The sequence below is a fragment of the Peromyscus maniculatus genome, chromosome 17 (genome assembly GCF_049852395.1).
Source record: "Peromyscus maniculatus bairdii isolate BWxNUB_F1_BW_parent chromosome 17, HU_Pman_BW_mat_3.1, whole genome shotgun sequence".
In the NCBI taxonomy this organism is placed as follows: Eukaryota; Metazoa; Chordata; class Mammalia; order Rodentia; family Cricetidae; genus Peromyscus; species Peromyscus maniculatus.
This window is the reverse complement of record NC_134868.1, coordinates 32,138,136-32,148,036: the sequence shown is the minus strand read 5'-3', so window position 1 is coordinate 32,148,036 and position 9,901 is coordinate 32,138,136. Positions and strand designations below refer to the sequence as shown.

The following is a 9,901-nucleotide window of genomic DNA, read 5'->3' as shown; positions in this document are numbered from 1 at the left end:
GCTTCTCCACCATTGACCAACATCAAGTGTAAAATGAGGCCTGTGAATGAAAATGTAAAGTATGGAAATATCCTGAAAACACGATCAGTGTTTATATCATTTAAGAACCTGGATTGTGCTTAACAGTTCTGTAGTTCTGTAGTCAGAGACCTGAATCCAAAGCCCAACTTATAATACTTATCTATACAGTAGATTTGGCCAAAATATCCTTCGTTAGCTGTGCTTTGTCTCATGCTCTATCAGTTGCACCATACATGATCTATTTATTGATTTGTTTATTATGGTTTTTTATGAAACAGGGTTTCTCTGAGTAGCTCTGACTGTCCTGGAACTCACTCTGTAGACCAGGCTGGCCTCAAACTCCATATCCACCTATCTCTGCCAACCAAGTACTGGGTTTGAAGGCGTGCACTACCACACACAGCCATACATAATTTATTATTACAAATTTAGGCTTGTGTTATTACTTAATCATGTTAATTAGTCTATGCTGTTTCCTATTCAGTTTGAACTTTCATCATACCCCTATACACAGAGGAACTCAGTAAACATTAACATAATCTACATTTATTTGGTGGATAGTCTGTACCTACTGAACTTAAAGTACATTAACTAATAAAGGTGGAATGAAGAATGAGAAGCAGTCATACACAATTGCCATCACCATGCATATATTTATTCAGGATTGTATTTCTCATCTCTTTCGAAACAAGATGAATTGCAGAAAGAAGAGCCTATATGGGAACAACTAAATGATATTTGGAATAAAGTCATTTGGCCTAATCTTCATAACCACCGACTTCAAGGAATACCACCACCCATGCCAGGTGTACCAGACAACCCCATTGTCCGTTTCTGCTGTGTAGGGGCCCTGATAGTACACACCATTCAGGTTTGCAGAGTGACACCTAGTGGGAGAAGAAAAGAAAACAGAACCATCAGAAGGGAAGTACACATCAGAAACTTAAGTTCACTAAGAAATGATCAAAACGTTTAGATGATGATTCCTGCCGTTTCCCAGAAAAAAATATATCGTTTTCCAAACCTGAGACCTTTATACACATGAGTGTTATTGTTTAAACAGGTGAGTTTTGGTCCCATGGTAAATGTGAGGATCCATCCCAGACCACTTGGAGTGTGTTGAAAAATAGCCGTTGCAGTTCTTAGTAGCCTTTTGTGGTGGTCTGAATGTAATTGGCCCCCATAAGCTATAAGGAATGGCACTATTAGGAGGTGTGGCTTTGTTGGAGTAGGTGTGGCCTTGTTGGAGAAAGTGTGTCACTGGGGGCCAGCTTGGAGGTCTCCTTTGCTCAAGCTTTTGCTCAGTGTGAAGGGGAGTCTACTTCCTGCTGCCTTCTGATCAAGACGTAGGCAGCACCATGTCTGCCTGCACCTGCACGCTGCCCTGCTTCCCGCCACGATGATAATGGACTGAACCTCTGAAACTGGAAGCCACCACCTCAATTAAATGCTTTCCTTTATAAGAGTCGCCATGGTCATGGTGTCTCTTCACAGCAATAGAAACCCTAACTAAAACACCTTTAAACAGAAAAAAAAAAAAGAAAGAAAGAAAGAAAGAAAGAAAGAAAGAAAGAAAGAAAGAAAGAAAGAAAGAAAGAAAGAAAGAAAGAAAGAAAAAACTGCTTTGTAGCCTTCATCTATATCCTCCTGGCTGAACAGTGTTAACCTCATGCTTGGCCAAGATGGCGAGCGTAGCAAAGCAGGATGTGGGACAATTGGCTCTATTGCAGCGTCCTGGGCAGCTTGCGCTCCCAAGCTCACCAATCTACAGTCAAGATGTGGCTTTCGTGACTCAAATTCCCTTCTTTCCCTTCTTTGATTGTTAGCGTATCAAATATTTGAATCTTCAAGAGAAGCAAACAGAACCTAAACTTCCTTTTAAAGTACTTCCTAGCTATCAGCAAACAATCTTTTGTTTGAGTTACCAGGTTAATTTTTTACATATACTGCACCAATCTAGACAGGTCTGTGAGGTCATTGTAAAATGGAAACATTTCCTTCTTCCTCCTCTGGTGTCTGCACACTCGTCTGTCCTTGGCATACATAAATGTCATGTAACAGTTTGCAGTCATTTTCCTGTTATGAGATTAATCACCATATATTATTTATTGATGTAACTTATGAAAAGATATCAGACTGTAGGCTATGCGAAGAATACTCAGAAGTAGTTCTGGGGAAAAAAAACCATTGAATCAGAAAAGCAGATAATTCATTCATAAATGCAAAGAAGCAGGCTTAGATCACTGAGCTTTCAGTGATTTGCTTTCCTTGACCATCCTGGCACTCCTCCTAATTTAAAAAATTAGGACTAATTGAAACCATGCATGCTAAATCTGTAGGGATTCAGTACCCACTGTGTTTTTAAAGTACCAGGAGAAGTCACACTTAAAAAGAAAAACCTCCAGAATATCCAGAATAAATATTTGGGCATGTCTTTAAAGAGAGAAACTATTATATTTGGTCTGATTTGGAGCCTGTTGAGAAATGGGCGATACTACTCAGTGTTCCGAGACAAGTGTTCCAGCATCCTTCAGTTTCTAGCCTGGACTTGACACTAGTTATTAAAGGTTGGTGCTCCCAGGTAAAGAAGCACTTGGGGGGACAGATGGGGTGGGAGGGGGATAGGGGGAGGGACACGACTTGCCTAAAGTACGAGGCCAGAAAGGCAAGGGAGGCAACAATGAGTGTTTAGTTATTTTTTTTTCTCTTGACTGTGACCAAATACCACACAAAAACAACTTAAGGGACAAAAGACTGATGCTGGCTCATGAATCAGGGGGTTAGAGTCTTTCCGGGGGGCGGGGGGGGGCGACGGACAGACATAGGGTGTAAGCATCAGTGGCAGGAACACATGGCGGCTGTTTTTCAGAGGACTCAGTAGGAAGTGGAGGACTCCTAGCTGGACAGGGTTGAACTACAAATACATAAGCCCATAGGGGGCGTTGCAATTCCAGCCTCAGTCATGAGAAACACTGAGAAGTGCCTACAATTCCCGTACATTAGAATGTGACACTGGAAAATGAAGAGTTAAGATCAGGTTTCTGGAACAATTTACTCCCTCTTTTTCTTTGGTAGTTCCTGCTACTGAATTGCCTTTTTTGTTCTCCTCAACCCCTATTTCTAAAGTCAACTTTATCATTTATTTGTCTTCCTTAATACGTATACAACCGCCATTCAGGAGTAGAGCAATCTAACCACCTGGATGTTGTACACACTTTAGATCTCAGTAATATTAACACACTTTAGATCTCAGTAATATTAACAATTATTTCTTTAAGTCTGTTCAAAATCAGACATCAATGAATGTTCGCAGATGACACCGTTAATTATAGGTAAGTCTTAAATGATGCTTACTTAGAAGAGGAACTAAAGAGGAAGAGGAGGAGAAGGGAATGATTTTTTTTTAAGAACAAGAAAGCTAAGAGGGAAAAGGTTTTCACCATGTTTCACGTTAGCACAGTAGGAGAAATGATTTAATGATTTCCCTTCTCTGTCCCTTCACACTGTTGTGTGACTCCATTTCCTCAATAAATGGCCAACTGTTAAGAAGACTCAAATTTTGGAAAAGTAAAACCCAGCGGGAAGCCTACTATTTTTACAACTGCATACGTTTATTTTAATTGATGGAAATACCTTAAATTCATTGTACCTCCACTGAAATCTCCCGCTCTAAGTCAGCCAGGTATGGCTGCTTCCACCTACAATTCCAGCACTTGGAAGGCTAAGGCAGGAGAGTTGCCATGGGTTTGAGGACAGACTGCAGACTGCACTGCATGGTAAGACCATGTCTCAAATACACAAACCAAAAAATAATAGTTAATTAAAAGCCAACACAGCACAACAAGCGATGCTATAATGAAGACTCTCATAGTTTTAAGGAATTTTAGCATGTATAGAACAGATCCACTCATAGCACAGAGAGTATAAAATGCTTTCATCACACTAATAAAAAAATAAAGATTATGGGATTTACATGGCTAGTCCAGTTATATGAAAAAACACGACACTCCAAAATTGCCAAAGATTTCTTCATGGAAAGTTTAATTGCCCAGACGTGTTGAAGTGGCTCCTGTTTTCCAATGAAAACAGAAGATTCCAAAGCTGATGCTTTATCTAACAAGTCCCACACCTGCTCTGCAGACGTAGCAGGCCAACTGGGTCATTTTTAAGGAAAACTGCGTGAAGCTTCCATCCCTGCCTTAACTGGATGATCCAACAAAAATGCAGCTTGGAAAACAGCTATACAGGAAGCAGGGACATTTGGTCCAGAGGCAGGAGAACTCTAAATGACACAATGCATTCCTTCTCACTCAAGGCCTGAAGAATTTGTTGACATGGGACTGCAGCTCCTCTCTAGCTACTGAGAGGAAATCTGGCAAGAGAGCAGATTTCAGCTAGGCGCAGTGAGGGCTACATGTCGGGTCTGCAGTTCCAGCGTTTGGGAGGTAGAGTCAGTGGTATCAGGGGTTCAAAGTCATTCTCTGCTGTACAGTGAGTTTGAGGCCAACCTGGCTACATGAGCTTCTGTCTCAAAAAAAAAAAAAAAAAAAAGTGTGTATGTGGAAGAAAAACAATAAAAAAAAAACAAAAACAGGGTGGTAGTGGTGGTGGTGGTGATGGTGGTGGTGGTGGTGGTGGTGGTTGTGGTGGTGGTGGTGGTGGTGGTGGTGGTGGTGGTGGTGGTGCATGCCTTTAATCCCAGTACTCAGGAGGCAGAGGCAGGTGGGTCTCTGTGAGTTCGAGGCCAGCCTGGTCTACAGAGTGAGTTCCAGGACAGGCTAAAAAGCTACACAGAGAAACCCTGTCTCAAAAAAACAAATAAATAAATAAATAAATAAATAAATAAATAAATAAATAAATAAATAAATAAATAAATAAATAAAAGAATAAATAAAAATTTAAAAGGAAGCATATCTCAGGCTTATAAAATGAAGAACTTTGTATCATCAGAAATGAAATGAAGCTAGGGTGTACCTCAGAGGTAGAGTATTTGTTTATCATGCACAAGGCCCAGGATTTGATCCTCAGAACCCAGTCTCCCAGCCCCTCCACACTCAAAAGAACGAGCTTGATGATGATGTTGAAGTATTCAAACAGCGGTTGGGGTAGGATTAAGTGTCAAGAATATTGTAGGAATTTTTCCTACATTAGGAAGGACTGCATTAAATGAACTAATAAGAGGCACAATGAATGAAGAGTAGTACTAAAATTATAGCAGCAACAGAGTTCTCTTGTAAAAAATGAGATGGTGAAGAGCTAGTTGGCAAATAGAGTGCCACAGATTCCTTCCTCCCTTTCTCCTTCTCTTTCTTTTTAAAATTAAAAAAAAAACTTTATTATAAAAATAAGCAAATTAAAAACATCACCTTGGGTCTAAGGTCAGTTCATGATGCTACTTACTTACTTACTTATTTATTTATTTTTATTTTTTATTTTATTTTATTTTATTTTATTTTTGGTTTTTCGAGGCAGGGTTTCTCTGGGTAGCTTTGTGCCTTTCCTGGAGCTCGCTTTGGAGACCAGGCTGGCCTCGAACTCACAGAGATCCACCTGCCTCTGCCTCCCGAGTGCTGGGATTAAAGGCGTGTGCCACCACCGCCCGGCTATTTATTTATTTTTAAGACAAGGTCCTGCTGGCCAAGACATCATATAACCCATCATGGCCTCACCTTCCCAAGTGCCAGGATTACGGATGTAAGCCATCACACCTGGCTGACAAATACGTATATGTGTGCATGCTCTCCGCTTCTTTGTGTCAATTTGTGGCCTCCTGGTTATAACTTAACAGTAATGCATTTTGCAAAAAATCCTTGTATAAGTAGAAATTTGATTTATTTCCATGACATATTACTGGAGAATCTTTGTGTGTGTGTGTGTGTGTGTGTGTGTGTGTGTGTGTGTGTGTGTGTGTGTGTATGTATGTTTTCCATACATGATCTTGTTAAGTGTCCCGGGCTAGCCTTGAAGTTGCTATGTAGACTAGACAGGCCTTGAACTTGTGGTGATCTCCTGTCCCTGCCTCCAAGTGCTGTGGGATTATGGGAATGTGGCATCACGCCCAGCTTCTGTTGCGTAGTGCTCAGGCTTTACTAATGGACACCATGAACAAGTCCTTAAAAGCACCTCATGGCTGAAGAATCCTAGTAAGGATTACTCACTATCACACATAGGGTCACCATTACCTCACTTGTCATAATTAGTGCCCGCCAGTGAGATGTCATTATCACCTTCCCAACCGTGTGTGTCAAGCAGCAAACCTGTTAAACCACCAGCCTGACTGCTCCTCCTCCGCACAGTTCCCTTCGTAGTTGTCGTGATCTCTGTCCCACGTGCTGAACTTCATTCTTTTGTGACTAGCCCACCATTGCACTTCGGGGTGAAAAGTCCCTGAAAGGGAGTCCCCAGCTGTTCCAGAATATTCTCCAATGTTCAACTCATAAGAGGACTGAGGGGGAAAAAAAGAAGCATTTTTTCACCATCAGTGGGAAACATTTGAAAAATATGTTAAGTAAACAGCACAGGCTATATTATATATTTTTTTTTATTTCCACAGACTTCAGGGCTTCATTGCATAGTTTCAGTGTTAACTTAAGACATTGTCTATATAAATCCTTTAGTACCTTTTTATCGCCAACTTTAAAGTGTTTGTATTGTGCAAAGCGACTATTTTTCTCAAAATCTGTCAGGTCAATTTTTAAAGTATAGTCTCCTAAAAAAAAAAAAACAACAGAAACAATAAGAAATTGTTATTGTTTTTCTTTTTTAAATGCATGATATAATAATGACTTTAGGTTTAAAAATAAATTGCAGTTTTGGTTTGCTTTTACCATTTCCTCTGCCAAGAAAGAAAGAATAAACCATGACTCCAGTGTAATACAATGTGAGCATTTTATTGTTTATTTTACTTGAAAATGACAGCAAAATAGTAAAGTGGAAAAATTCTACTGTCTAAAGAATAAAAACAAATCCAAAAATAATGTATGATTCACTTCATAAAGAGCAAAAAATGTTATTATTTAGTTAATAGATTAAGAATCTAGCCAGGCAGTGATGACACGCACCTTTAATCCCAGCACTCAGGAGGCAGAGGCAGTGAGTTCAAGACCAGCCTAGTGTATAGAGTGAGTTACAGGACAGCCAAAGCCACACAGAGAAACTCTCTCTCAAAAAAATTCAAGGGCAGGGTGGAGGGGATGAAAATGGGAGTTTTAAGAGTTATGTGTATTCCTTTTTTCTTAATTTCAATAAGAATCTAGTTTTTGTTTGTTTGTTTTTGTTTTTCAAAACAGGGTTTCTTTGTATAACAGTCCTGGCTGTCCTGGAACTCACTTTGTAGACCAGGCTGGCCTCGAACTCACTGAGATCCACCTACCTCTGCTTCCAAAGTGCTGGGATTAAAGGCGTGGGCCACCACCACCCAGCAGGAATCTACATTTTAAGAATTAATCACTATTAACAACACCTTATAACCCCTAGTAGCCCGGCTGTGTTTTATAATATAATTACGATCCCCTGCTTATGTATGAGACTGGTTGATTTACGTGGCAGAATAAGTTATCAGCTAGCAAACTGTCTAAGAACCATTTGAAGAAGAAACAAGACTCTTGGTTGTTTTATGAAAACCTTCTTTTGCTGGCATCAAAGCCTGGGGAACAGATGTCACTGGAAGAGAGTATTGAGGAGCACCTAGAGAATTCTACCTTACACTTGCTCCATGGCATAGAAGATGACTATCACTGTAAACACACTGACATCAGTGACTCTGCATCAAGAAGGTTTTCTGGAGTTCCTAGCCAATGGGGAAATATTTAAAACAAAATTAATTTATTTGGCATATTGTTTTATTTGTGTATGCTAAAAATGATACATGTTAAAAACCTCTAAATATAAAAAAAGATACTATGATGACTGTAAAAATTCTATGTGAGCCGGGCGGTGGTGGCGCACGCCTTTAATCCCAGCACTCGGGAGGCAGAGGCAGGCAGATCTTTGTGAGTTCGAGCCCAGCCTGGGCTACCAAGTGAGTTCCAGGAAAGACGCAAAGCTACACAGAGAAACCCTGTCTCAAAAAACCAAAAAAAAAAAAAAATTCTATGTGATAAAAAACATTATGTGGAACAAATTAGTGAAATAGTTGCTACATAAAGTCACCCCCTTTCCCCTTTCCCATTGTCCCTGTTTGTGAACAACAGGCCAGTCTTCCTCCTGAAACAGAACTGTGGTCAAATGTTAGAAATTAGATGGGTACAGTGGCACACACTTCTGTTCCTATCACTAGGGAGGCAGAGGCAGGGGGATTATGACAAGTTCAAGGCCAACCTGATCTATTTAGCAATTTCTGGGCTAACCTAGATAACATAGTGAGACCCTGTCTCAAAATGAAAATTAGAAATAAAACTACTAGGTAACATATATTTTACCTTCCTATTTTGTTCAATAAAATGCCACAATAACCTCACAGGAAGATAGCATTTAGAGTTTCAGATTCCTTGCAGTTGAAAGTGCAAATAAACAGAACTCTTCAGTCCAGTCTACAGATGGCATTCCATCTCCTATCTCCATCAAATGATGTGCATTTGGACATACCTTGGACGTACCTTGTGGACACCCATATTGTACATCCTACCTCTGTCTACACTTATTGCAAAAAGCTTTTCCTTACCTGTTGTGCAATATTTGTTTAACTAGGCAAAGATGTGTTACATTTGTTTATGCTGCATTTGTTTAATGATGTAAAGATGTGATGCTTTTTTACCTTGCCTCCCTACGGCATCTGATCAGTCTAATAAAGAGCTGAATGGCTAATAGCTGGAGAGAAGAAGGATAGGTGGGGCTGGCCAGCAGAGAGAATAAGTAGGAGAAGGAATCTAGGCTTGGGAGGAGAGAAAGAAGAGAATAAGGGAGAAAGAGAGGAAGATGTCTGGGTCCAGCCAGCCAGGCAGCAGAGAGACAGCCAGACATGGCAGAAGCAGGAAAAGCAGGACATACAAAATGAAAGAAAAGTAAAAAGCCCCAAGGCAAAATGTAGATAAAGAGAAACAGGTTAAATTTAGTTATAAGAGCTAGTGGGGCAAGCATAGGGCCAAGCATTCATAACTGTGTCATGATTTGGGAGCTGGCTGGTGGCCCAAAGAAAGCCTGCAACACTTACCCTTCCCTCTGGCTCAGCCACAGAAGGGCAGAAAAAGAAGAGCATTGAATGGGTGTTAGGACCAAAGTTCAAAGCTGTTTGGAGGAGAATTCTGGATTCTCATTTCTGGAACAAGTGTGGAGAGGAGTTTTCTTTAGATGGAGCGCTCTAAAAGCATTAACTTAGCTCATATGGGTCAAGCCTGTGACCTGGGTGGGCACAATAGGATCAGATATGTTAGGTACCCCCAAAAGTGCATGTGTTAGTAGAGAGACAATATTACACTTTTTTTTTTTTTTTTTTTTTTTTTGGTTTTTCGAGACAGGGTTTCTCTGTGTAGCTTTGTGCCCTTCCTGGATCTTGATCTGTAGACCAGGCTGGCCTGGAACTCACAAAGATCTGCCTGGCTCTGCCTCCCGAGTGCTGGGATTAAAGGCATGCGCCACCACCACCCAGCTAATATTACACATTTTTAAAAAGATAGCTATCTCAATTTTTTGGTCAATAAGTGAATAAACTTGGAATTAGAGATCATTTCTAGATTAATTTTATCTCAGACAGTTCCCCTCACAAAAAAAAAAAAAAAAAAAAAAAACACCTTAATAGGAATAAAGCTATTTTTAGAGGCAATTTGAGTAACCTTAACTGCTGTCATAAAGAATATAAGGATAGAGGCAATTCCTTTTGTTTGAGCTATGATATGTTACAAGGCGTGAAATTGATAGATACATTTCTCTATACTACCGAAGA

The 9,901-nt window shown here is 40.1% G+C and overlaps 1 protein-coding gene across 3 annotated transcripts in view; it reads right to left on the bottom strand.

Moving 5' to 3' along the window:
* Positions 1-654: 654 nt before the first annotated feature.
* Positions 655-9,901, bottom strand: part of Fgl1 (fibrinogen like 1) — a 33,795-nt gene continuing 24,548 nt past the window's right edge. For all 3 annotated transcript variants that reach the window (XM_076553484.1, XM_006996672.4, XM_042262701.2), the window contains 3 exons: positions 6,642-6,730; positions 6,279-6,466; positions 655-908 (listed from right to left, as the gene is read on the bottom strand). In XM_076553484.1, the coding sequence (XP_076409599.1) occupies positions 749-908; positions 6,279-6,466; positions 6,642-6,730 (437 nt within the window). In that variant the 3' untranslated portion in view covers positions 655-748. The remainder of the gene's footprint in view (positions 909-6,278; positions 6,467-6,641; positions 6,731-9,901) is intronic.